This window comes from Telmatherina bonti (genome assembly GCF_933228915.1).
Source record: "Telmatherina bonti genome assembly, chromosome: 13".
NCBI classification, from domain to species: Eukaryota; Metazoa; Chordata; class Actinopteri; order Atheriniformes; family Telmatherinidae; genus Telmatherina; species Telmatherina bonti.
This window is the reverse complement of record NC_136611.1, coordinates 11,668,042-11,696,014: the sequence shown is the minus strand read 5'-3', so window position 1 is coordinate 11,696,014 and position 27,973 is coordinate 11,668,042. Positions and strand designations below refer to the sequence as shown.

Genomic DNA, 27,973 nt, shown 5'->3' with positions numbered 1-27,973 from the left:
CTTTTATATATATAAAAAAAGAAAAAAAAAAAAAAAAAAAGCTCCAGCAAAACCCCGGAAATGTTTTCTTAAAGAGACCGAGGAGGAATTCCAGGCAAAGGTTGCAACAACGAAAACAGCTGCGAGCACAAAAAAAAAAAAAAAAAAAGAAAGAAAAACGACAGGCACATAGAGGAAGGGACGTAGTTTAGTCAGCCAACAAGCCAGCTATGTGGCACGACTGGGTGGGAGGACGAGACTGAAACTGCCCGAGCCTTTCACCCATCACATTTACAGCTAATGTGGCTGACAAGTTCTGGCTTCGAGGCCGATTTGGGTTATCTACCTTAAAACTGACAACGTAGCAGTAAACACGACAGAGGAGACAGCAAAAAAAAGGCCAAACTCCGAGACGACAGAGACGCGTCAGTTCTGAATGCCAGTCTGTGTCTGAAATCATCTTCCTTTTTCACGTGAGTTACTTTAAAAATCTTTGCATTTTACCGTCTATTTCTCTTTCAAGGCGTCTGCATAGAGCAGAGGAGTATTATAGAAATACAAGACAAAAGATCCTGTGCATTAAGAAGTTATTTAAGAAACAATCTCTTGACATCTGTGCCCTTTAATCATGTAAGTAGTTTCTATCACCATTTTTTTTCATTGCAAATGTGGGCAAAAAAAAAAAAAAAAAGAAAAGCCAGGAATCCAGCCTGAGCCAGCTGATGACCTGACAGTAGCTTGTATGATTTAGGGGGCGTTCCCTTGCTTTGTCTGCCCTCCTCACACTTTTCTTTATGTGTGCATGCAGGCTGGATTGGGTAGAAACAATAAAGTGATAGAAAACCCAATGATTTAATAATCCTCGTGGGTGTGTGTTCGTGTATGTGTGGTATGAGAAATGTGTGAATAAACATTCAATTTTGCTATAACTATACATCCCTATTCCATTGGGACTGCGCATCTATGGGCTTTGCAGGAAAGATGGATCATTAAGCAGATGCATATATCTGTGAGATTATGACTTAGGCTCAGTGGTGGAGTGATGATGATCACAGTAAAGCTTACAGGAGAGAGGATAGCAGGGAGTGCAGTGGGTGTATTGTTCCTTTGGATTGCACTTGGGAATTGCATTGCATCATGCAGCAAAGAGGGCATTGATGTTGGTGCTGAGTCCTTCTTGCCATATTTTTCAAACCTAAATTTCCACTCTTTTATTGCACTGTAATGATCTCCATCTGCAGCCCTTTGCCTCCTATTGTCCTGATAAGCATGGCTTAATGGCATTGGCATACACATTATGCACACGTGTTTGCACTCTCACACTGCATCACCCATATAGCGCACGTGCATATGGGTATCTTGCAGCTGCCTCACATGTATAGAGCTGCAGGATTTGTGCGCACACATATATAGGCTCATTGCAGCAGCAAAGTCCATGCTTTGCTCTTAGAGCCACCCCCCACCTCTCTGTCTGGGAGAAAGCAGTGGGCTTTGTCCTCAGCTGAGTGTGACGTCATGCAGATCTTTGCTGTAACCAACCCTGAAGGCGATGTACATACTGTTGTGGTGGACTGGGTCTAAGCTTGTCCCATGCATAAACACTTGTGCTTAAGTTCCATAACACTGAAACAAAAGGGAGGAAAAAAAATTGAACACAGTTAATTTAATTCGGTGTGTTCAGGTGAGACAGGAATTGTGAGAACCTCATTTCAAGGAGAGAAGAAGAGAATGATCAAACACTGCAAGGTTGGTTGTGAAACAATTTCAACATAAAAGGGAAGCAACTGCAGATAACCCCAGCAATAACTGTTGTTTGCTTTCTTCAGCATGTATAATACTGCGTCTTAAGCTTCGCAGACCTGAATTTTATGCCTCTGTGCATTTTACCCAGAGTACACTGAGTTAAGCTCAAGAATTACCATGCCTGCCTGTGCATTTTCACATGCAAGTATGTGGAACCACCAGAGGTAGATTTGGAAATTAGTTTAATAAAGTCACCATGACACTAGCTTGTAATAATATAAGAGCCCAGTTTCTCCTCATCCTGTCTGAATAGATTAGGTTCAGGCAAACAGTGTCACAGCCTTCTTTAGAGCAGTGGCCTGCAAATGCATATTGCACCTTCCCTGCATTTCAGCTGCAGTTTACAGTTTTATTCATGGATAGGTCATCAGATAATCTGTGACACTGAGTTAAGGGACACCATTCATCCTGTTGTCCTCTGTTTGCCCAGCCGCTCATTCCGCAAATAGATGTACCTCCTGCGCTGCTTATGTCTATCTGATTGGATGTTTATATTTGTGGTTGCAGTTCTTCTTTGCAGAGACTGTACTTGTCAGTATTTTGTGTGTGACAGGGAAGTGGTGGTGGCTATTAAAACGCTTTGAACTGATGAGGGCTTGTTGTCAGCCCTCCAATGTGTGTCTGCAGGATTTGATGTCAGAGATTACAGATGATTATGTGGGTTAGATCCAGTACTCAACACCGCTCTGGGGCTGTATTGATCTCTAATGCGTGTATGTGTGACTGTCTGTGTTTGTGCGCGTGCATTGCAAGAATTAAATTACCTCTCTTGAATGAAAATAAAATATATACTTTACCTGAAAAGATTATGTTTAAAAACAGAAGGGTGAAAACAAATAGAGTTTTTGAAGCTTGCAAAGGTCGCTGTGACATAGGTTTTTCATCAAGAAGCACGATGGCTGGTCAACTGGCAGAGCATTATCTGTCATGTTTTTAGAACGGTAATATACTTCCCTCAGTAGCTTCTCATCAGTATTCCTTTCTGCTTCTCAAAATAAACCAAGCAAAGCTGCCAGTGGTGCATCTGAATAAAGGCCCTCCTCTTCTGAGTGGCATGGAGGATGATTTTTATGAGGGCAAAACTCAGCGAGCAACTTTAACTATGTATGCACTGTTTTCGCTTCGTTTATAACCAAATGTCCTCATACCTTGGAGTGAAGAGATGACGGCTCTTTCCTGCGATGATTTGTTTTCAGGAATTGCAATTTGAAAACTGCTTTTTTTTCCTTTTTTCTCCCAACTATCAGCTTATTCTCTGTGATTCTGTATAAAATACTGCATATATGTACACACTTGTATACACATACTAAAACTACCTCATAGCCTACGAGTAAAGGTCAAATAGTAATAACAAGAGGATCTAGTTCTCTTTCAGACTTTAAATTTCCCCATCTTTGTAACAATGTTCCTTTAAACTTTTTTAGTGAATTGATGTGAATACGACTGAATTCAAGGATGCTCTACCAAATATGCTACTTTCAATCAGAACATCATGGAAACTAATAATCACCCAAACTTTGTTATATGTTTCAAGAGTATAGCATTTATTTCTATTTTGAGCACCACGACTTTTCATTTTCAGTCTTTGTTTCTTGTTTAGCTGCAGAAATAAAAGAGACTTTCTTTTGTTATATGTGTTGTAAGGGCTTGAACCCAGCTATCAGAAACAGAGAGGAGGAAAAGGATGCCAAGGCGACTGTCTCACCTGATGAATTAATCAACAGGGTTTGGCATTACACTCAGAGAAGACAAGTCCTTCAGTATATATATATATATATATATATATATATATATATATATATATCACAGTTTCTCATTTGTCCAAGAACCAATACTTCATGCAAACCATAGATAAGTGAATACTTACATATATATATATCACAGTACATTTTCAAAAAACGCAGTCTGACTCCACACTGTGAAGCTGAATGCTTTGTTGCAGCTATTCCATCTATTGCAGGACTTTTTGTTCTCGTCAGTAAAGGATGTTCTTTATGGCCCTTACTAACAAGAACAAGAAGTCCTGTAATAGATGGAATAACATTAGACTGCCAACTAAAAATGTGTGACATTATCTTATATACATTATTGTTTTGTTGCAGTTTGTCTTCTGTTTACACCGTTTAAAATGTGGGATAATACATCATCCCTTTGTGACATCCCACATGTCAAAAAGATATTTACACAATATGTATTTGTGTATCCTCTCTTATAGGACAGTGAGCTTCCTCTCATCTGGACTTTCTTGACTGGGTGGTTTGAGAATGTCCTATTACTGAGACTTGTTTATCACTACTGACTTTACTGTGGTGGTGCCTGCTTTTCTAATAACAAACCTTTTACCCGTATTTTACCCTGGAGGGGAGCTGCATGACAAGCAACCTCTGCAAAGATTGCAGGAGAACACTAGTCCTTCCGATTCCCCCACCCCCCCTTACCAACATCAGGAGGATTTTTAACATTCCTTAATTTCAAGAAAACAAATCCCTAATTTGGACTTTTTTTTTTTTTAGCCTCAAAACTTTACCTGAGACCCAAATCATCCTATCCCATTTGACCATCTTCTGTTATAGCTGCGGTGTAGACACATTTAGTACATTTCACTCAGTAAAAAGTCTTCATTTCACTAAAAATACAACTAAACTTTAACTTTATTCTTTTAGGGTATATTTATTAAGGTGATTATGACTATTTTCATGTGTTTTAATGCATGGCGATGTGATGTTAAGATCTGCGGCACTGACACTTAATTCTGCTTTGACTTGTCTTGAGTTTGGTCATAACTGGCCATCTGGATCGTTTATGCACCACTCAAAGGACACACGGCTTTTGTCTGATCTTAGTTAAAACACACAGTAGCTGCACATAATCTACTGCATTCTTAAACCCACCTTTTCAGACATCTCAGCACAAAGCTTATAAAACTAAGATTTGTTCAGTCTCAGCCCCCACTCTCTTTGCTCGTCTTTTTGCTCCTTCTATCTACTGTTCTTCGATGATGTTGTCTCTTTCTCTGTCTGTGCTGTTTATACTTCCTTTGCTCCATTTTGTGGATGGATAGACTTGGGTGTCTGCATGCATAATGAAACGACATAATTAATGCATATTATTTATTAATTCATTCATTTAATTTGTTTGTTTATTCTTTTTAACCCAAAAAGAACTAATATATTTCATGTCGTGTTCTAAAATAAAGACTTTTTTTCTTATTTATTTGTTTTACATGTGTTTACCATATAACTTGAAGTATATATGTGTATAGACATATGTGTAGCTTAGGTTGTATGCCAACTACTGCAGAATATTACTGTGATATAGATTTATGATTTTGTGTATGTTGTCAGAAGCAAGAAACAGTTTTTGTTGAGCAAACTGCAGTGATCTGTTTTCCTTTTATTTGTGGTCTGATGTAAGACGCAGAGGACATGCAGGCGTGTAGCAAGGACTAAAAATGCTGATGGAAAAAGTGAGGAAAGATTGCAACACAGGGCCCCTTTTAGATCTCCATCCTTATTTGTCTATGATATCAATGATGAATTTTTCTTGTAAGGTCATTCAATTCACTTATGCAATTTACTCTATATATGCTTCTTATATACAACATCTTACATACATTGGCCTCTTATGTCTTTCAGTTTTCTATTTGTTTTAACATCAGGTACTGGGCCTAGAAAGGCTCTTTCAGGATCATTCTCGGGTGAGAAACTGTGCCAACTGTTCACTTCTGATATGTTTGCTGGGGCAGTTTCAGCGCTGGCTTTCAGCCAGCGTCTTATCTCAAATAGGTTTTTTGCAGTTTATCAGCCTTAGAACCAGCTTTTCACTGGTCTTGATCCAAGAACCACTTGTGTCACTGGTTGGAAGGAGGATTATTGTGACCTACCAAGCCAAGTGAAATTATGACCACTATGTTTAATGAGAAAAAAAAAAAATAGATGGATAAACAGCCTGTCACATCACATGGAAGTTTAATGGACAGAGGGTGGATATAGTTGATAGAAGTCTGAGTTTCTTTAATTTTCCTGTCATTTAATGTTTTAATGTAATATTTTGTGCCAGTTTTATAAATGTGAGCCTCTTCTGCTTCCCAAATGGATGGTTTTTTTCAATGAAATTTAGAATTTGCTGTTGACTGATTCACATTCAGTCCCATTATTTTCAATAAAAGGTAAACGTCTCTCTAAGATATAGCTTCAAAATTAGCCACAACCACCTAGATTGTAAACAAGTCTTTGTCATTGTGTTCTAATTTCTGCAACCTCATTGGGATCTTGTAAGATAAGACTTGTTGTTTGCCGCTGTCATTCTGGCTAAACCTAATGTCTGGGGTCCTGGTTAGTGGTAAAATGTGAATCTTCTTTAGGGTTGGTTAAGTTGTCCACAATGAAAGGAAGCCGGTGTAATGTTCTGAAAGCAATGGGTGTGGAAGCTTTGTGTGTGTTGGATTGACCCCAGGATTAACCCTGGTCAGACCTTACTCTGACCTTTATTTCATAAACCACCCAGACCAAACTGGATCTCGGTGCCTAAACATGTTCATCAGAGTCATTCCATTTTAGTCTTATCTTTAAAATTCTTGTAAAATTGTCTGGCTTTGGTTCTTAATTTTCTTCTCTTTTGAATTTTGATCACATGCCCACCCAACAAATGTGAGTGTGAATAAGCGCTAACTGTTATGGTAATCTTCTCAACCATCCACTTGAGTTGGTAATCCTATCTTCCATCCGCTTTGGTTCGTAACCAGTCATCGGTTGGATTTGGTAGTTGAACAGTAACAGTGTGCTGGTTAGATATTGGTGAGGTTTGTAGGAAATAGATGGCAGACTGATCTATATATACCTGCTACCAGTCAAAATAGTGCAACTCTGCCATGCTATACAAGTCTCCCAAGAATAAAAGGAAAAATTGATTTAAACTGAGAGAAAATGGAAAGCAAACAGTACAGAACTGAAAAGAAGAGGTAGGAGAGAAAAAACACTTGCACACATGAAGTGAGAAGATAGATGAAAAGACAGGCAGCTGAATTCACGGTGGAAGATTGAGGACTGAGAGGGAAAAGAGGTGGACTGAGCGAAAGCTTATTTCCTGTCCTCCATGAATAGGCAATATATTTTTCTGGAACATTCCTCAGAGCTGACCCAGCCTGTCACCAAGACTCAGGGTGCCACCTCTGTCTCTCCTTTTCTTGTCCATAACAGTCACGTTTTTGTGTTGTCCATCACTTCTGTTTATTTCTTCTTGTCCCACGGTGCCTAATCCCATCTGACCAAACTCTGAGATGCCTTACAGAGTAAACAAAGTTCCAAAAATCTGACATATAATCTGGTAAATGTAGACCTGTATATTTGTATAGCAACACTGGGAGAGAGAGAGGCAGGAAAAAAGTTAATTCAAAACTTACTGATGTAAAAAGACTGTAATCAGCTGACTTAAACCAAACTTTAAAACACGGGTTAAAATTGACAGTGAATTAAAGCATCTGAACATGTCGTAGAACAAGGTTTTTGAAAAAAGACATGCATGACAAATAACTTTTAGATTGTTCTCATCCACATGCGAACAGCATTTTAGCTATTGATTGATAATGTTATTTTCACAAGGCTGCAAGGTTGCCATGTGTGATTATAGTAAAACTAGATGTGACCTTTTAATTATTAAAGTATGAAGTATTATCTGGATAATGTTATTTATTGGATAAGTGAGTAACACACCCTGCAAGTTGCACTTTAACCCTTTATCAGGCAAGTGACTTGTTTTGATCACTTTGTTTTCCTTCATTTTCAGCATAAAACAAATTTTAAAAAAAATGTAACAACAGAATGGAGGTCTTGGTACATACCAGAAGGACTATTTTAGGTTATTCTAATTTTAAGGTATTTCATTGAGCGCCCTATAAAGGGTTAATAATATCCATCCAACCATTCATCCATCCATTTTCTGTACACTTAGTCCAATTAAGGGTTGTTGGAATGCTGGAGCCTATCCCAGCAATCAGCACTTGCTGCTTTAATGATGTCTTGGGGAGAAATTTAATCATCGTACTACATTACAGGAGACACAAAGGAGACATTTCTATAAAGTCTCAAGGTGCCATTGCATGTTACATTTCTCAGGAAAAAAGCCATTTTCGCTACGTTTACCTATGTACATGTTGCAATCTATTTTAAAAGTGTATCCACCGCACAATATGGCTATAATATTTACATATTTGCACACAAATCTTTCATGTATTTATGTTTCTAAGATTATAAAAACGATATAAAAATGTATACCTTCACTATGCATAGATTTTTTTTTTTGTTTGCTTTGGGTTAGCTCATGTTACTGTAAGACAACAGAGACAGTAAGGAATAAAGCAAGGCAACTGTACTTTCATTCATTCATTATCTGAACCACTTAGTCCGATTAAGGGTCGCGGGGAACCTGGAGTCTATCCCAGCAGTCTTTGGGCGAGAGCCGGGGTACGACCTTGAACAGCTCGCCAGTCTATTGCAGGGCGGCAACTGGACTTAAAGAGTTTTATTGAAAATATTTTCAATAAAACTCTTCAAGTCCAGTTGCCTTGCTTTATTCCTTTCTATGAACCATCACCTGGATGACTGAGAACCTTCATCAACAATGAAGACTGTAATGTGAAGGTTTTCTATTTTAAAGTCACAGTACTTGTTCAGCTTTCTGTTTGACTTGAGTCTGTCCGCACTGAATGCTCCTGTATCATTTGCATCAATGCGGGTTTTGTTATTAGCAGGTAGCTGTTTTATTTCTTGCCTGCTCTGTCTGGCTCCATGACAAAACACCATAATAGGAATTTACACTTATAATTAGAATATTAGACAGAGATTATAATTATACAATAAACAAAGTATAAACACCCACATATGCACATACACAATTCTTCTTGTGGCTTTGAGGTTACTTTTACACGACTTGACTTGACTAGACTACTTATTTGACAGAAACGGAGCAGATAAAATACCAAAGTAACACTGCTAAATATGTGGGATTTAAATATTTCATCATTTGTTTCTGGGAAGGTCTTACAAAGGCTCTATGGAAAAAAGAAAAGGAGAACCAGACAATTATGAGTCACTAAAAATGTCAATCAGTAGGATAAAACTGGTCAAAAAAGGATAAAGACGAGACAATAATTGATAACATTGTTAAAATCTACAAAGAAGAGACACAGGCATTAATAGGAATACATATATGCGTCTGTCTAAAATTGGCAAGCTGAAATTGATTAAAACGTAATAAAGCAAAGACCTTACAATAATAGCATTAAAATGTAAACACCATTGAGACAAAGCCACTATATCACAAAGCAAGACAGCATTACGAAATGATAATAAAAATAGTAATAAGTGAATAAATGAAGGCAGGAGTCCACAGTTGCATGCATCAAAACACATATTACACACAACACACCAGCAATTCAGTAAGCTGCAGGTCTTTCATCCAAAACACGGACATTGAGATGTTCTCAGTGTTAACAGGCTGTTTTAAACAAGACTTAAGAATCATAAATGTCTTGATACTCCTGATGTATGGTGGGATATTATTCAACTCAAGTGAAGCTGTAACAAAAAAAGAGATAACAGTCCTCAGGCACTTTTCCACTGTAAGATAACATGGTCCTCTCTTGAGACCCCCCCTTATGATTTCATTTGCATTTGTTCTAATCATAACAAAAGATCCAAGCGAAGGGGTCTATGCCTTGTGTAATTTCATAAAGAAAGCATAAATTTGCATACTTAATTGCATTTTTCTAGTTCATTAGATCATATTTCCTTAAAATTGTATAATGTTGAAATTGTTTTGTCTTTTTGTCTGAGATATTAGGTGTCTGTTCTAGAACTGCACAATAGATCGTTTGAGCATTGTGATTGCAATGTAGTTGTGTGTAATGTACATGTCGCAGATACTGCACTGTAGGAGGAAAGTGAACTCAACATGTTCTCACCAATGTTAAGTGTACCTGACACACAGGTTTTTGTTTTTTTTTTACTGCCAATGGCAAATTCATTTATGGACACGTTTGCACATGATAGAATGAAACATTACCTCACAATCCAACACAGTAAAAGCAAGCTATAAAACATAATATGAACAACCCTCAAATACAAACAAAACCCATCCCTATAACATTCACAGACAGGTAAGGTCAGTGCAGGTTAATGTCAACAAGGTGACAGGAGTGCCCCACAAGTGCTGTTCAAAAATTCCTGTATTTTTCATATTGCATTATATATAGTAAGATTAGAAAAAAATCACAATGTCAGGTTCTTTTTCAATGTCGTGGAGCCCAGGTCTGTTTAAACAAAGACTACAGTGCTTTGAATGTAGTTGAACTGTCTTGTAACACTTTGTGTGAGAAAATCTTTGAATACATTTATATTCATGTAAAAATGATTAGTGTTGTTCTCCATAATTTTATGTTCATTTTTATACCTGCCACAACTGAATTGTTTGTAAAACAAGGGTGGTCTGATCATTTTTTTTTCTGCAACTGTACACTTTAGCTGCTCCAGTGGACATAGAGTTATGTATCAACCTGAAATTTTCAACACTTGTTTTGACAGATTTACAAACCATTTTGAACTGAACTCTAAATATGTGAATTATTTTGGTATGGACAAGAATACTTTAGTTGTGAAATACATGCCTACTGTCTTTGAGATATCTAACTGGAGACAGTATTGCCTCATCCATGTTGTAACGTTAACCATGCAATTTGTAAGCTTGTTTCCAACTTCTGTTTTTGTGTCGTATCGTGTACATATCACACTGTCATCAGCGTATAATTGTGTATTAGCATCGGGGTATATAGATGGCAAATCATTGATATGCTCAACAAAAGGGGCCCATTATGGATCCCTGTGGAACACCAGGGGACATGACCAAATGCATTTGGTCTTGTCGTGGTGTTCTGAAGTTGACATTGTGCTTTAAAACCTTGTAATGTATGGCTTTTCGTTGTTTAAGCTGCATCATTTGCATTTTGACTTAACCGCAGATTGTTCCATTTAGGACGTACAGTGGTGGTCTTGAAATGCTCATTCCTTTTTTTTTTTTTTTTGTGTGTGTGTGATGTGTGTGTGTGTGTGTGTGTGTGTGTGTGTGTGTGTGTGTGTGTGTGTTTTGGGGGGGGCTATGTGTTTGACAAATCTCAGTAAGCAGATTTGTCAAACACATAGCTGTTGCAGTAAAATTGGACATGTTAAATTAAAATTCAAATAGATAAAAAAAACAAAAAGTGTCAAAAACAACTATTTTTGTTCTCAAGAAAGTTAACAGAAAAATAACTTCAACACACTGAAAGAAATAAACTCATTTTGCAGTTTGTACTTAAATGTATAATAATAAATGAAAAGGACTTTAAAGGATTGGTATGATTCTAATACCTTTTCCCTTTCCTTTTAATACAAACAAGCAGATAAATACAGTTATCCCCTGCCTTTCAGATCTTATAGCCTTTGGTGTGGTGGACATGTGTGACATTGACCTTGTTTATAATATTTAAAACTTGTCTGTCAAAGCCATGACTAACTGATTGTCTGAAGCAGGTTTCGGTTTTAGCTGAAGGTTGTGACTTTATGAAGGCTGTGATTGTTTGGACCTGAGTGTGAAGCTCCCTAAACACAGCTGGTGTTGCTTTGAGAGGCAGGGGGGAAATAAGCATTTTATATACCTATTTAGGGGGGAAATAAATCAACCCTGAGATTTTCATCTAAACATTAAAACAAACACAGTGGCATGCTGTGGTCAGGATAGTCTAAACGTGAGCACTTAATGGAATGTGAGTATGTATTTTCAATGCATCTTTCTCCTCAGCTGCACCCAGTGTGCCCTTGAATTGGGGAGGGGTTTCATCTTGAGAACACGCCCTTCTTTTACCAAATACAGAAATCACATACACTCTTAAAGGGGAAGATCCTTGTATGTTTGTGTGTGCCGAAATGCAGGATCTATAATACAGAGCTGCTTAGGAATGGAAATTTGTCAGATATGAAGCTTTTCAACAAATGTTGCTCTCGAAGAAGCATTTGAGCCTTTTTGGCTGCAGAAACTTTATCTCATCAGGTTTTTTTGCTCTGTCTCTTTCGGTTTTTGCCCCACCTTCTACATTCTCCTTCCCCTCTCTATTTCTCTCTCTCTCGCTCCTCGCCCTGCATCTCTATATTTGAACCTACATAGCAGAAGACATGTCGTGTTTTTCAAACCTCTTTACTGCTCACCTGTCCTGTTCACACACTAAAAATAAAAGCTGAATTTGTGAGTGTTTATATGAAGCTCTAAGAAGTCCAATTCTAAACCAAAATAGTAGACCAATAAATTTCTTATACATAAATTTGTATAGTTTGATGTTATAAACTGCTCCATATGAAATGCTGCCAAAATGTTACCAGCTTCATGTGGCTGCAAATATCTTCTAATCCGGCACATACGTTTTATGTATTACTATTCTGATTACTGAATAATTATTAAAATTTCAGGATATTTATTCTCTAAAATATGTAACAATTGATGTACAATAAAAGGACAAAATAATGTTACTAATAAAAAGATTTATAATGCTCTCTTTTGTACCAAATATCTCAACTAGGTAGAAACATGCCAAAGTAGAATTTCCTTATGTGACACAATATGTCACAGTTGGAAACACGGCAGGAGACAGATGTACATCCAGAGTCATAACAAGACAGATCAGGAAACATGAGGAGACGGAGAGCTTTCTTTAGGTTTGTCTCACATGTCTAAACCAGCACACATCAGATAACAAGTAAACCCTCGACTCCAAGATAAAAATAATGCTACACCAGGTAGGTGTTTGTTTTGGTCTGTAACTAGAGAACAGGGAAAAATAGGATGCTAAGAGTGTACTCAATAGCTTCGAGTGTGTTCTGTACACGGTGCTTTTAGAGTGTGTTAGTCTGTATAAGCTTGAGGTAAGAGAAGGTGCAAAATCGTGGGCTGCACAGTGTGTACTTTAAGCACACCACTGAAATAGTTATCGTGTAGTCAACGTGCTGTTCCTTATTAGCTCACAGATGCCAAAATGCTTGCACAAATGCACACAGACAGACACACACATGCACACAGCTGAGGGCAACTCCTGGTGCTCAGCTGATAAACTTTTTCACATGCACTTGATTCTCTATCTGGACTCCAGCTGCTGTCTCTTTGCATTTATGCTTCTGTAGGTGCTGTATTACATCCAACAGTGTGTGTGAGAAGAAGACAAAATAGAAAGGGGGGTGGGTGAAACATGTATATGTGTGCATCTGTTAGTCTGAGATGCATTCAGTTTGTTATTAGTTGTTGTTCCTCAGCAGATGACTACGCACAGACACACACACACACACACACACACACACACACACGGTTGTATGGTTGCTGTCGGTAGAGATTGCATGGTACAAACTGTATGCAAAGCATAAAGCTAACACATTTAGCTAAACACACACTTTGAGGAAAGAGCTGTCTTTCCTTGTACTTTAGCAGAACAGGCCAAGCAGGAGCAGGTGGGTGGGTTTAAGGATCCTCACACCTCCTCCTTGTCTTTCCCTATAACCAATCAGAACCTCAGCCACTACAGCTGACCCCCCTTTTCTCTACCCAATCAGTTCACTGCATCTGCCCCCCCCCCCCCCCCCCCCCCCCCCCTCTCTTTTTCTCTTCCCCTGTATGCCTTCACTGCTGAGTGAGCAAAGCATGCCTCACTCTATCAGCTGAGAGGAAAGCAACAGCAAGAAAACACACACATCGAGACAGAGGGGTAAGACGGGAAGATAGTGTTGAGAGAAAAGGCAGAACGATAGACGGAAGGGAAGGGTGAAGAAGAGGAAAAATGGCAGAGCAGAGAGGCCATGACAGCATGTGAAGTGACTTTTGTATTCAAAATACTTTAGAGGATTGTGTATATGAGAGAAAGGAGAAAAGGGAGGGGGGTGGTAGCCGAAAGGAGAACCGGAGAAGGAGGGTGCAGTCGAGACAAATGGGGGCTGGGAGTTGTTGATGGGTTTTTGATTTGTGCATGTGTGTGAAGGAGGGTGGAGGGAGGTAGACTGGAAGAAAACACAGAGAGAGAGAGTGCACTAGTGCACATTATAAGACATCCTGACATATCGGACAGAGGGACACAGACCAACTTGTCTTTTCTTTTTTTTTATTGTGACCTGTTCAGCAGGAAGGAAACAACGAGAGACGACAAGGCAGCCTGACCCGGTGGAAGACAGCAGTGTCACCTATCCAGCCACCAGACGAAATAGAGGAAGGAAGAAGTGAGGCGGAAAGATAAACCTCATCTTTCTGACAGGGTGAGTGTGACAAGTTTTCCTGCCATCAAGTCAAGTGTTTGAAAGTTGCTCCTGTTGACTGCTGTCTTATTGTCAGCTGGACTCGGATGACTTGGCTTCTCCAAAAATGGCCACATGAAAGGCAGACGGACAGATAGGCAGGCAAACATACAGAGGGAGCGAGGAGGGAGGGAGGGAGGGAGAGACAAAAAGGGACCCTGTGTCAAACAGCATTCTCAGCAACTATGTCACTGCGCCAGCTTAGTTTAGACTGCCATGACTCTCCAGCCTTGGTGAACTATGTTTGAAGTAATGTTGTCTTGCTCTGAGGTTTATCATTGTCAATCAACCTTACCTCTCTCCTGTCGCATCTGACTTTCCTCTGCTACTTCCTGTTTCATGTCTTTGTTTAACACTCTCAGATACAGTCAGCTGTCTTTCCACCCATCCTTTGTTGACAGAGGTTTCTGTAATCTAATCAACAACTGATTGTTTGCAAAAGCTCTGAGCAACTTTTCATGTCTGAGAATCTCCACAAGTGTTTCTTCTGTTTGTTTTTTATTTATCAGCCTTCAGGCACAGAGCAGGCCTGGGAGTAGCTCGGGTGGGGATCTGCTGAAACTTGATGAGACAATTGGGGCATTTGGGAGGCTGCTAACTTCATGCTTCTGTTATGCGCTGCACGTGAAGGGCGGATGCAGAAAACACGGAAAGAAGAGTGCAGCTGAGCATCTACAGATGAGAGTTTTTGGGTTTGTTTTTTTTTTTAACAAAAGGCTCATTCAAGAAGACAGCTGAAGTCACAGACTGAAAATAAATCATTTTGGATCTATAAGCAAATGGAAAATTAACTTTATCAAAACTCAAATCAGCAAAGGAGTGGTTATAATGATGTCTTTATAATAAATTATTTCTGGTGTTCTTGTTGCAGACTGTTAGTAAAACATCTTCTGACTTTGTGGCTCCACCATGTTGTATATTTTTAAAATATACTTTAGCAAAATCTGTTAAATCATCTGTAAACTGTATAGTTTAAAATCCAGACGTTGATAATCACAGCAGCTGTGCTCATCCCACATACAGTTTCTTTAAGGTGTAATAATAACCAAATAGCATGCAGTAAAAAAGGATCAGTTATGCTGTTGTTTTTTTTTACACTTATAAGAATGACAGTGATGATGCTTTGATTGCCACAATGTGTGCACATTTCTGTGAGTGCACACATGCGTGTGCCATATGCGTGTAGAAGATGAATATACCCAGGCCAAATGTCAGGCTATTTTCTGAGGATAGGTTCTGGCTGTGAACTTTGCCCCTGTCACCTACACAGATTTTTACTGAGAGTCAGTTTCTGGTTGAGAGTCGTGAGCATACTCCACTAATGACATGTTTCTGTGTACTTTTGTGAGTGTAAGTGTTTAACTTCACTCAGAGTGCAGTTTTTCAAAGTACGCTGGGAGCCACAGGTAGTTAAGTGTCCTACTGCCTGTTTTACAGATGTTTCTGCTTAACATGCACGTGCTCCAGTTGCAACTCAAATGACTAAACAGTGACTGTTAACAGCCATTAAAAGCAATCCACCTCAGACTGTATCCTTACAATGGTGTTGCATTAAATTATATTCCTGTCATATTTCCATTTGAGTGTTACAGAACATAATCTGGCTATTGACTCATTCCCACATCACGCCTCCCTGGACCAGTTTGATGTTGACCTCATTATATCCTTCCCCTTTAAAGTAGAGGGCATAAGCATGAGGACAGAATGAGTCACCACCTTCTCTAACTCCACCAACTTCTGATGAAATTAAACACCTCTGGGCCTCCTGATGTGCTCAGTCATCTGACCCACGTCTGCTGGCCTTTGACCTCATGACCACAGTCTCCCTTGGCCTCAACTCACAATGGTGTCTATGTATAGATTATGTTATCCATCCCTGTCAGCATACATACACATTTCAGCACACTTCTGGACAACAGAACGTCCTGGATAAAGGCTTGTCTTCTGTGCAATATTTTCATTGTATAACAGATGTGTCTGGTTGATTTTGTTGCTTTAGTTTACATGAATGTTTAGTTGTGAGATCAGCCAATGTATAACAACATGGGTTTTTAATAAAACCTATTTCCTTAACAAATACCTTTTTAAAAGATTATAATTTGAAAAGTATTTGTAATACTAAGTAAGATTCTCTGAGTCCCAGCAGTTAATAAATTAGGTTCATTTTGTTTATGTCATGCCTGTTTACAACTAAAGCAATTTCAAGGCGCTTTACAGGGAAAATAACTACCCATTAAATTCCCCTTGGTGGCCTTTCTGATTTTCTTCTTAATGTCCTGGGAAAACTTTCCTTGGGAAGTCATTTCCCTGGTTTGATAATTGGTCGACTTTTCTGAGTGTTTTCATGGGCTCAGTTTTAATGCAGATGTTGAGGCTGTCCAAGCAAACCTTCTTTTTTTTCCCCTATGTCCTCCGCACCACTTTATTAAATCTCCATCTCATTTGGTTTTGGTCATTTTCTAATAATTTTTCTTTATTTCATCAGTGGGCAATGTCTACTCTCCTCTTTTACTTGTTCCTGTGAAATGGACCTTGACCACGTAAAACAGAATATTCTAGTTTGTTAAGAAAATGCAGGAATATTTCTTTAAAAAGTGTTGAACCTTTAAATTATTGCAACAATATGAGATTTATAAAGGCTTTTTGTCCTCTAGGTGCAATTCAGCTCATCTCTTTTGAACCAGTTATGACAGAACAAACATGTTATGAGAGGATTTTACATTGATTCTGCTAAATTAAAGTAAATTTCACACAGGTTAATTACATTTGATGAAGATTATGTTGTACAGATAGATCAGAGGAGTAAATGAGACTGTAGTCATAGAGGAGCTGTGAGTGTGAGCACATTAAGACCACTACAGAGTTCAGTACAGTAATACATTTCCTGAGTTCTGAGTTTTCATTTTTGAATTGGTACATTCACCCAGAAACCTGAAACTTTTCTAGGGGCAAAGCCAGAGGGTTTCCTCCCTGCTGCTGGATCAAGCCTAAGAAGGGCTGGGCAGCTTCTACCAGCCTCCTGTTTAGCTAGTTCAAAATAAGGTCAGAAAGCAAGTGGGACCTAGATCAGAAGCTTTGGGTGCTCAGTAACTATAAATACTCCTGCTGACTCTTCTCTCTCCCAGTAGTGCACTGATTGAACTTGCATATGTAAGTCATGCTGCCTATCTTTTGTCATTTTACTTGGTAATGGCATAAACCAGATATTCCTGTTAGACTTTTAACAGGTCTGGTTTGGCTCTGTCACACTGACCTCAATAAGTTTCACTGTAAAAAAAAAAAAAAAAAAGATTGTCATCTAACTGGACTTGAAATGCAAATGCCCTGACTTTGTCAGTTGTTGAAATGCAACTCAATAACAGTGTTGCATCATTAACATGTATGTCTCCTGTCTCAGCAGGTCTCCCTGGCCGGGAGTAGCAGTTCCTGTTGTCTGTTGTCTTTCTGTCCTCTTCCCCCCACACAGCAGAGGCAGATGGCTGCCTGTCCTTGAGCCGGGTTCTGCCTGAGGTTTCCTTCCTGTTAAAAGGGAGTTTTTTCCTTCCCACTGTCGCCAGTGTGCTTGCTCAGGATGGGAGATTTAGTTGGACTCAACTCAATCTGTTGGTTTCCTTACATAGGCTATTATGAATTGGCTTTCATTATGTTTTCCCCTCTGTCTGTAAAGCGTCTTGAGATGGCATTGCCGTGATTTGACGCTATATAAATGAAGTTGAATTGAATTGAATTGAACTCATCAATGCTTTAAAGCTTTCACAGATACCTTCATGTTTTAACTTGTTCATTTTTGCCTTATTCAAGTAAATCAAATACAACAGTTATATGCCCGATTTGGGTGCAAAATTAAGTTAAAAAAAAAAACCTTTATATGTTGCATTTTCAAACTTGCACATTTTGTGGTTTCAAATAATCAGTTATTTAATGTTTATTTGTGTCATACTGTGAGTTGTTTTCCTTTGTGCCTGGGAGAGGCACTTGTGTGCTGGTGCTAAATCTGCACAGCCCAGGTTTTCCCAAAGGTAGTGTTGTGTGACTGCAAAGAGACCATCTGTTAGGTGACTAATTACAGGTGACAAAGGCTTCTCCCTGATCGCGGGATTCTTGCTATGCTGTGGTCAGAAAACATAATTACCCCATGAAAAACCATTACATCAGTAATTGCGTACATTTAGATATCGCATTAAGGTCCAGAGTTTTTTCTGCTTGCTTTGGTCTGATCTTCTGTCATGTTTTTCACCATTGGTCTCTCTGAGTCTTGTTAAAAACATTATTGTCCTGACTGAATGGAGAACTTTGTTTGTGAAGGACGTGGAACATAAGACATGTTTCTTGACGTGACTTGTGTAAACATCATTTTTCAGACATACCAGCTGCAGGTCACCTAAAGTGCAGCGAGTCTGATCAACATATTGAAGTATGAAAATCTGGGGATAAATCACAGCACTGTTTCAGTGTAGAGGAAAATGTTCATGAACAGTTTTCGTTGTGCATGTCTTTCTTCTCAAACGCTCTTTCTTCTTGCTTCATCTTTAGGATTATGTCATCGCTTTGTATTGGAAACTGATCTCTTTGTGCATCACAATGCATCACCTTGATGTTTGAAAAGGAAGGAAGGAGAAGTAGTTGGTTTCAGTAATGGCAGTTTAAATAGGTAATTTTAGTTTAGTTTTGTTTTGTTCTTTACATAAATTGGTGCCAGCAGGGTGTTTTATTAACTGTCTTCATTATCAAGTCTTGGATGGAAGACCTAACCAGTTCATTCAATCAGAATCAGCTTTTATCGCAGTGTGTTGAAATTTTTTCTTGCAGTAAACGACCCATGGAGAACAGCCATTTGCTGTGTGTGTGTGTGGGGGGGGGGGGGGGGGGGGTGCGTGTGTGTGTGGGTGCATGCATGTGTGTGTATAGATATTTTTTCTTTAATGGAGAAGCTCCTTTGCAGCCCCTGCCCCCCTCAACACCCCCTGCCATCAACCCTCTCAAACACTCTCTGTAGCTCTGCTTCTTTTTTTCCCTCTTTGTGGCCCAGTACAAAGGAGTAGTTATCCTTGGGCTACTGGTTGCCACGGAGACAGCTCATTGCAACCCCCTCCCCCCCCCCCATCCCACCAAACATTCCCAAATTCATGTCCAAGTAGGTTGGGAAACGGCAAAACAGTCCTCTTCTTTTGGCGTATCACCCATACAGACTGGTGTCAAGTTAGTTCTGTTTGTAACTCCTCCATGTTTGAACATCAACATGTTGCATGGATGTTTTTTCTGGAATAAGATTATTTGGTTATGGAATAAAAACACTTCTTCCTCAGCTGATTTCTTCAATACTCGTAGTCGGTTTTAAGAGGATGGATCATTTGATTAATTACTTTCTCTGCAGTAATGGTCACCATTTATTCGAAGCTAAGCTTCGACCAGCAAATGTTTCTTTAAATGCAAATAATTTCAAACTAAAAGATTTTTTTTTTTTTTTTTTTTACATGTTTTCGATTTAAATCCCAATATATCTGTCATGTTTTGTGTGCTTGCTTTCAGGAAAATTGTATTTCAATTTGACAACTGCAATAACTTCCTATTTGATTTGTGTTGGTGCATTTCTGCCTCTTCAGGGATTCTAGGTGGAATGATCCAATCATGATGCCGCAGCCATGTCCCATCTCATGCCCAGGTGACCAAGGAGGGAGTACCTGGCCATCAGCCAATCTTAGGGGGAGTGCCAACAGAATTATTACCAACTTGGATTCAGAGTTGTTTCCTTTCAAGAGTCTCCTGCATTACTGACACTCCTCCCCTGTTGGTAAGATTTAGCTACCACTATTTTTAGTGCGCTATATTATATATGAACATCATGAATATTAGTCTGAACAGTGTGTCATTTTAACAAAGGAAATTGCACTTTAAATGTATTGTCTGGTCACACAAATTCCAGTATTTTAAACTATTTAAGCTCAAGCTGAACAAACCTTTTTATTCTTCCTCAGGGTTGAGCTGTTCTGCCTCCCTCCTTTGCTTCTGCTCCCTCTGGAGCTCTTCCTGTTTCCTTATTACCTGTGTTGAGATGTTTCGTGGCAGCTGCCATGGAGATGGATGAGTTCCTTTAGCTGGCCGATTAGACACAGCTTTCAGATGTTGCACCAGAGACAGCTCATATTCGACAAGGACATGCTCAAAGGTGAGGCGTTGCCATTGTCTTCATTGAATCATTCCAATATACAGATAAAGAAAGGTTAATAGTGGTGATTAGAATTTTTTTTATCAACAGTTTCTCTCTCTATATATATATATATCTGATACCCCTTCTGGTTCCTGTGGCAGTAGTACTTAGCCGAGGCTTTTGTATTATGCTGTTGCTTCTTACAACTAGATACTTCAATACCATAGTGAAATCATGAGAACACAGCCCACAAAGTGTCAAACCCACTAATCAGTCACTCCCCCACTTTGAGATCACAATAAAGGAAGCAGACAGAAATAATTCAGCACACTAGCCTTAACAGTTTTTTTAAATATATATAAATATTATTATATAATTATAGATTTTAACATTTAAAATGAAATATGTAAAGTTCTGCTTTTCTTCCTATATGAGATAAATGGGCATTGCAACACTTTAGTGATGTGCCTTGACATATTTTTATTACATAATTTGTTTAATCTTTTAATGCTCTTCTGTCTGTAGAAGATTGCAGAATATGTATGCAGTGAGAAATAAACAACAACAAAAGGACTGGTTAAAGCAACTTATCAGATTGCAAAGACTTTAAATTACAGAAAGTTAAATATTTTCACATTATTGCTTCCTAGAAAATCAAATGGAATACCTTTTTAGGTTGTTAACTAACATGAATTCAAGCATTTTTCATATGTTTCATCACTCTTGCTGCCTACAAGTACTGAACACTCAAATGAAGTACTAATGCTATATTCTGCTATTCTCAGGTGGTGTGGGGTTCAGCTTGATGACTTGCACGCTTTGATGACATCACAGCAGGATCTATAGGTCGTCCTCTTCCTGTTCAACATCTTAATCTGCCTGATGGTATTTGTGAGGACCTACTCGACTAAAGTACATTAAGGCTCAAATCCTGCAGCAGAAAAACCATGCGGCACATTCACGTGGAGTTAGCCCACAAAAAGCCTCCGCTAGAGCTTCCAGCACAGGAGGGGGATCTGCCTCCTTCTGCTCCCCCATCACAGGGCCTAGATCCTGTGGTCAGAGCAGGGACACCACGGCACTTTGGCCAAGAGGAGTTGCGACTCCAGAAGATCTACCAGCTCTCCATTTTCTCCCAGATGGGGGGATTTTCTACCTCCACAGGTTCCAACACTGACACTCAACAGAGGCCAGTCCGTTTAGGGGTGAAAAGGGGGTTAGAAGAGCCTCAGTTGACTCATAAGCGCTCTCACATTGAGGACTCCTCAGACAGCGATGTGCTGGAGGGAGGGATATTGTGTGGACCAGTCCAAGCTCAAGGAGTTGGGTTGGGGTCAGCAGCTGGGCCCTGTGAGCCTGATTCCCCATATTCTTACATGCATTTGGAGCACAGAGACAGTGAGGGTGGACTGTCCCCCAGGTCTCCACCCCTTTCTCCAAGCCACAACCCCTCACGACGCCCAGCACAGCACAATCACGATAGGCCCATTCCTGATGCATTCGCTCCGCTTTCACCTAAATCCTCTCCCATGTGCGACACACACGGGCATATCTCTGACCAGGGTCATGCCCTCGGAAGTTCAGCTAGAACAGAAACAGCTAATGGGGGCCGCACACCAACCCACTCACTCGGTAGTCCTGGACATGAAGGCTGTAGTAATGGCTCATCTGGCGGCCAACCCAGCCCTCACTTATATGAACTGTCTACCTATGAAAGTCCTAATCCTGCCAGCCCCACAAGTCCGCCAGGACCTTTCTCCCCACCACACCACACAGAGCTCCAGGAACCAGGGGAGGCCACCGAATGGGACATTGGACTTGAATCTTCTCCACCTGTGCGAAGTGCTACCCAGGCTGCCACGTCTGCTAATGGTCTGGCTTCCTGGGAAAAAACTCCTATCAGTAATGGGCACCGTCTATTCTCTGGAGGCCACTGGCCAGCTAAAAAGAGGCTGCTGTCTCCGAGTGATGCCGGGGAGTCTTGTTCGGAGGATGAAGGACCTTCCACATCTAAGAGAAGCAGGCTGTCACTGCTGACATCAGGACTTGGCCCAGCCTCATGTCGTAGCACTGATGCTAAAGCTGCCCCTTATTGGAACCACCTGCTGCCTACGTCTCGGGACAGGCCTAAGGTTAGCAATCACACACTTGCATTTCATTCCAGCTTCTATTTGTTGCATTCAGACAGCTGAGAGGATGTTCACAAAATATGCAATTGTAAAATTTGTTGATGAGAAACTTCAGTTTTTATGGTCTAATGTACTCTGTCAACATTCCTATTCATCTATTCATGATTTTTTTCCTTTGTTTTTGGGTTTGATTACTTCAGGGTTGAGAGCCAAAGCTTCCTGCCACTAATCTTTACTAAATATAACCATAAAAGACAATATATTGCTAAAATGCATGGTGTATTTGGTTGAAAACATATCAGATGTTTTCTTAGAATAAATTTTTGCTCATAATGGAGAGAAAAAACATCATTTGCAGGAAACATTGACAGAATTTAAGCCATATTTAGCATTGTAGGTTACAGAAATATAGTCAGCTGATTGGAAAAAGAAAAAATATCCACCTCAGACCCTACATTTGTACATGTCTCATGTTATTTGTGCCAGAGGATAGCTGAAGGAGTGAAATTTAGGTTAATGAAAAGTTTTACAACCATAATATCTACCACTATCCAGAGTCTCCAGGTGAAAATATTTTTTAAAAAAAGCAGCATGGGCACGTTCGTGTGGCAACAACATGCTATTGATGGAGGCTTCTAAAATTTAAAATGAAATGAGTTTTATTTCTGTCAGTGGTGGCAAGACATCTGTTAGCCATCACAATCCTGTGAATTTAAAAAAAAAAAAGCCAGGTATAAATGAAAGGCACAGACCAAGAGAACAAGTAGAAGTGAAAGAATGAAGTATCGGCTGGCTCATTATCACACTGCGCTGGAACAGGCAGTGCAGCTCCAGAATAAAACCCATTGAGGGAGGGTCCATTGTTCCCTGACATGAGTGTGTTCTGTCTGTCATACACATGCTCGGACACACGCACACACACACACACACACACATATATACACGTACATGCTGCTTAAAACGTTTCTGGAAGTGAATTGGCCATTTTTGAACACCGGGAGGTCAGAAAGAGCTTTGAGTGGGTGGGTTTGTGTGATTGTGTGACAGCAAGGTCGACTGGTTAGTTTTCATACTGTTGTGGGATCATTGCAGGTAGATGTGCTCAGCGTGCACGTGAGGAAAGAGCAGGGAGGAACAGATAAACATAAGAAACAGTCTGAAAGAGGGAATAAATGACTTATTAGTGACAGAGAGGGAAATAAAACCAGGATGGAATAAAGAAAAGGAGAGCAGCAGGTTTTCTAAACCATGGAGGGTTATTTTTTTAGTATACCAAGGCTAAGTATTTGGATAATCTAACAAAATGACACATTTGGATTTAAAATTATTTGAAGACAAGGCAACAAGCTGACAAAGATCTCAAAGCTCTGTAGAGAGCTACTGTCATGGTGATATAGTAAGCATGAGCGAGACGTTTGGTGCAAACGAATGGGCAGGAGGTCGAATGGGTTTGACTAGCGACAAGTCATCTGAGAGATGGGTGATCTTTACGATGAACGGATGCCTGGAAATGGGAAATGTTTGTGGGAGTGATACAACATCTAATAGTCAAAGCTACGTAAGTAGAAAACAAAACCAAAAAGCCAGAAAACCAAACTACAATTCACACTCTCATTAAACCATAGAAATTCTCACAGTTACAAAAGCACCCTTTTGTTTTATCTTTATTTTATAAAGCAGACTTTATTTTCACATATGTGATTGATAAGATAAAAATCATTATTTCCCTCTTTGTGATCGCTTCTTTTCAGACTGCCACAGACTGCACAAGAACAGGGAGACGGCTAAAGAATGGGCTGCGGTTGAAGAGGTGAGTCATCTTTCATATTTCTAAACATACAATTAAAAAAGAATAGACTGACTAAAGTTAGATTAAGCCTTAAAAATGAGAACTTCACCAGCAGTGCAGTGTTAGTATGTTTACTGTATATTAGCAATAGGCTGGATGATGAACAGTTCAGTGTCAGTCAGGTCAACACAGGGAATGGAGGTGGGAGTTACAGTAGGCTTCCTGTTATTCTAAATGAAAGGGTTTTTGTGTCTGGACGTGAATTCTCAGACACACTCAGAACCATGTGACATATTGGTTTAGAAAAAATTAGTATAATTTCCACCACTAACCACCGGTCTGTCTTGTGTATGTTTGCGGTCACACTCAGTCGGCAGCTGCGCAGCAGTAGGCAGACCGATACCGGCCGCTCCACACGTTCCAGCTGGCCCTCATCTTCCATCAGCAGATCACTGCTTGGCAACTTTGAGGTATGTATTTTTGAGAAACTCTTGCCACAAACTCAAAACCTTAACCATTGCAAACACATACCAGTTGGAGCTGAGGGACTTTGTGGTTCTTTCATGACAACAAACACTTTGTTGACACTTTTTTTTATATTAAACCACTTGTTCTGTTGGCTGCATTCAAGCTTTAAAAGAAGTAGGAAGAGCCTTCTGGGGGCAGGGCCCTGTGGAAACTCTTGAGAGTTTCATGCAAGGCTCAGGAAATAGATGTGAAGAAATATTACATAACCTTAGTTTTACACCTTGGAAGAGTCACCAGCACAGTTAACCATCATCTGACTCATCCAGCCGTCTTTGAGCTGCATAAAAGTGGGAACTTCCACCCTTGACTCACCATCCTTTTAAGGTTTTGATTTAAATAAAAAAACTCAAGTCTTACATTTTTACAGATCCGGGCTATAACTGCACACTTTTCCTCTTGTTTATCCCAGGAGTCCATACTGAAGGGCCGATTCTCCCCATCAGGACAGATTGAAGGATTCACAGCAGAGATCGGTGCCAGCGGCTCTTACTGCCCACAGCACGCAACCCTGCCAGTGCAGGTGACTTACTACGACATCTCAGAGCACAGCGCACCTTCACCCTTTCTGGTGAGTCAGTCTGTGTCCGTGTGTTTATGTACCTGCTCAAACTTAACAGTATTAGATTGATAAACACACTAAGAAATAGAGTGCAGATAAATCATTTTCTTCATTAAGCTTGATGCTTTAGAGTTAAATGTGAAAATGTTCAAACGGTGTCTTCTCAGCATTGTTACATCCATTATAATACAGTTAATAAAGTATGTAATGACAAAGGACTGACACGACTTTAGTACTGCTTAACACACATTATATACACAGGACCATTTACACACCATCTGCTTTTACTCAGATATCATGACTAGTGCTGACTTTGAACTATTACAAGGTCACTTATGAATAAATTCTTGCCGTGTTTCAATGTAGCTTATTTAAGGCTGAATATGCTTTCATTTTAGATTTTGTTTGGATCTTTTTTTGTTTGTTTTTGTTTTGTTTTGTGTGTTAAAACGATGAATCGGTTGAAGATGTTATGGATAGTTTCATCAGTGGATCAGTGTAGAGGTGGGAATTATCTCTGTAATACTTCTGTTCTATTGCTGCTGCTGCTCTGTGAAAGTATCACTTCAGTGCACATAAATAGACTCACAGATTCTGTCCACAGTGACTGAAATACACCAAAGAATATTTTTATTTTTATTTTTTAAAATCACTGTAGTCACTGAGGATGTTTAATCGTGCCACATCTGTCTCTCTCCCCCACAGGGGGTGATATCCCTCGAGCCTCTTGGAAAGAAAGGATACAGCATACCCAAAGCAGGGACCATTCAAGTGGTGAGTTTATTCTCTTTCTCATATCATTCTTTGTACAAGAAGAACTTCAAGGCTTTAATGTTTTGTTTTTTCCAAGATTGCATCTGTGCTACTACAGTATCTCTTAAGGGTCATGCACTTGTCATTGGTGAAATGAATAGAAGTTGCATTTACAAAGTTTGCTTTTTTTTTTTCGAAAAAAACCCAAAACTATTTCACTCAAAGGTAGTATCTGTTGTCTAACTTGTAAAGTGTTATTTTTTCTCTCTCTCTCTCTTTCTCTCTCTCTCTCTCTCTCTCTCCAGACCTTATTTAATCCCAATAAAACTGTGGTGAAGATGTTCCTGGTGACTTACAACTTTGGCGATATGCCTATCAATCACATGACCTTCCTACGCCACCGCATCTTCCTCGTGCCAGTAGAGGAAAGCATTGAGGGAAACAGCGAGGCGTCTCCAGGAGGTGGAACACTAGATAGGAAGAAGATTCTTTGCTACCTGATACATCTCAGGTACTCAAGCTGAATTTATTTAATTTCCCAGGAAAAGAAGTACATTTTTCAAAAGCCTAACACTGATATTTCTAATAAGCCTCTGCAAATTACTATTTGAATATTAGCCATGTTTGGCTTTCAACACATTATATTTTTCTCCTTTTTTCTGAATTTACCAGATTCCAGAGCTCCAAATCTGGAAAGATCTACTTGCACAATGATATCCGGCTGCTATTCTCCCGAAAATCCATTGAGGTGGACACAGGGATCCCATATGAGCTGAAATCTTTCACCGAGGTGCCAAGAAACCCTAAGTACTCCCCCCGTGTGTGACCCCGGCCTGGTCTTTTAAAGCTCCCAATGCCAATGCAGCCCTCCCTCTGTGCTTCCTGAAGAGGGGGGAGGGAGGGAAACAAACAGACTGCAAGAATGATGGACACAAAACTTGATAAGACTTGATGAGACGCGCAAAAAGCACACAATACACATACAGTGTTGGTCATTGGAAAAGTCCCCCTTTTTTATGCATCAACTCTCCACGAGATATTAAGATAAACATTGAAAATGTGAATCTTAAACCACACAAACATCAATGTTCTGCTGCCACCTGTTAACTTAAAACAATATAAAACATAGTACATTTAGAATTGGGGGTGTCCAGCGTGCATGCAATCAAAAGCAGGACTTTTTCAAAGCCTTCATCTGTACAAGGAAAGAAATGCACAAATGCTTGGCACACACCAAAACAGACTGACAAAACTCGTGCACATCACCTTCTCTGCAACTGTCGGAGCAGGGACACACATGATGGCGACTCTTTGAGTTCAGTGTTAACATGCATGCCTTGTGACTTAAAACACCTGAATTTTCCTCTAGTGCCATATCACACTGTCCTTCACTCTGCCTGCAGCTTCAACTGCCTCATCGGACCAAAAATTGCTACTGTCACTTTGCAGTTCGCTAAGAAAAAAATAAACAAAACAAAGAAAAAAGCAGACACAAACACTAGTGAAAAAAGGCCTCTAACAGAGTCGGCCAACTTAACTGGATGTGGTGACGTAAATAAAAACCACACTGATAATTCAATCAAACTTGGGATATCTGATAAAAAAAAAAAGGCTTTATATGATTTTAGCTGTCATGGTACAGACCGCTGTGTACACGCCTTGAAACACATAATAATCCAGTTCATTTTATGTAGCCAGACTGAGGGACACTGTGCGTTTTTCTTTTTTTCTTTTAGATTCTGTTCATAACAGACGGAGCAGAAATACTGGGAAAAAGAAAAGAAAAAAAAAAAGTTGAGCTGTAGTATTTTTTTAATTTATGTTTTCGCAAATGTCTTAAAAAGCAATATGCTGCACAATGTAGAGTGTGTTTTTTTCAGCTTGGACAAGCTTTCTTTTGATGGGGGAGGGCTGAAAAAGAAAGCAAAA

At 39.6% G+C, this 27,973-nt stretch overlaps 1 protein-coding gene across 5 annotated transcripts; it reads left to right on the top strand.

Annotated features, from left to right (window-relative positions):
* The first annotated feature begins 106 nt into the window (after nt 1-106).
* atosb (atos homolog b) lies at nt 107-27,973 on the top strand. 5 transcript variants are annotated; one of them, XM_079250739.1, is made up of 11 exons: nt 107-452; nt 13,970-14,099; nt 19,742-19,929; nt 20,114-20,304; nt 21,072-22,418; nt 24,167-24,225; nt 24,575-24,674; nt 25,142-25,300; nt 25,997-26,065; nt 26,350-26,555; nt 26,717-27,973. In XM_079250739.1, the coding sequence occupies exons 5-11, from the start codon at nt 21,234-21,236 to the stop codon at nt 26,868-26,870; spliced, it is 1,932 nt and encodes a 643-aa protein (XP_079106865.1). In that variant the 5' UTR covers nt 107-452; nt 13,970-14,099; nt 19,742-19,929; nt 20,114-20,304; nt 21,072-21,233; the 3' UTR covers nt 26,871-27,973. The 5 variants fall into 5 exon arrangements, with proteins under 5 accessions (XP_079106865.1, XP_079106869.1, XP_079106866.1 ...); XM_079250743.1 differs by having other exon boundaries at nt 13,967-14,099; XM_079250740.1 differs by lacking the exon at nt 107-452 and adding an exon at nt 13,510-13,558.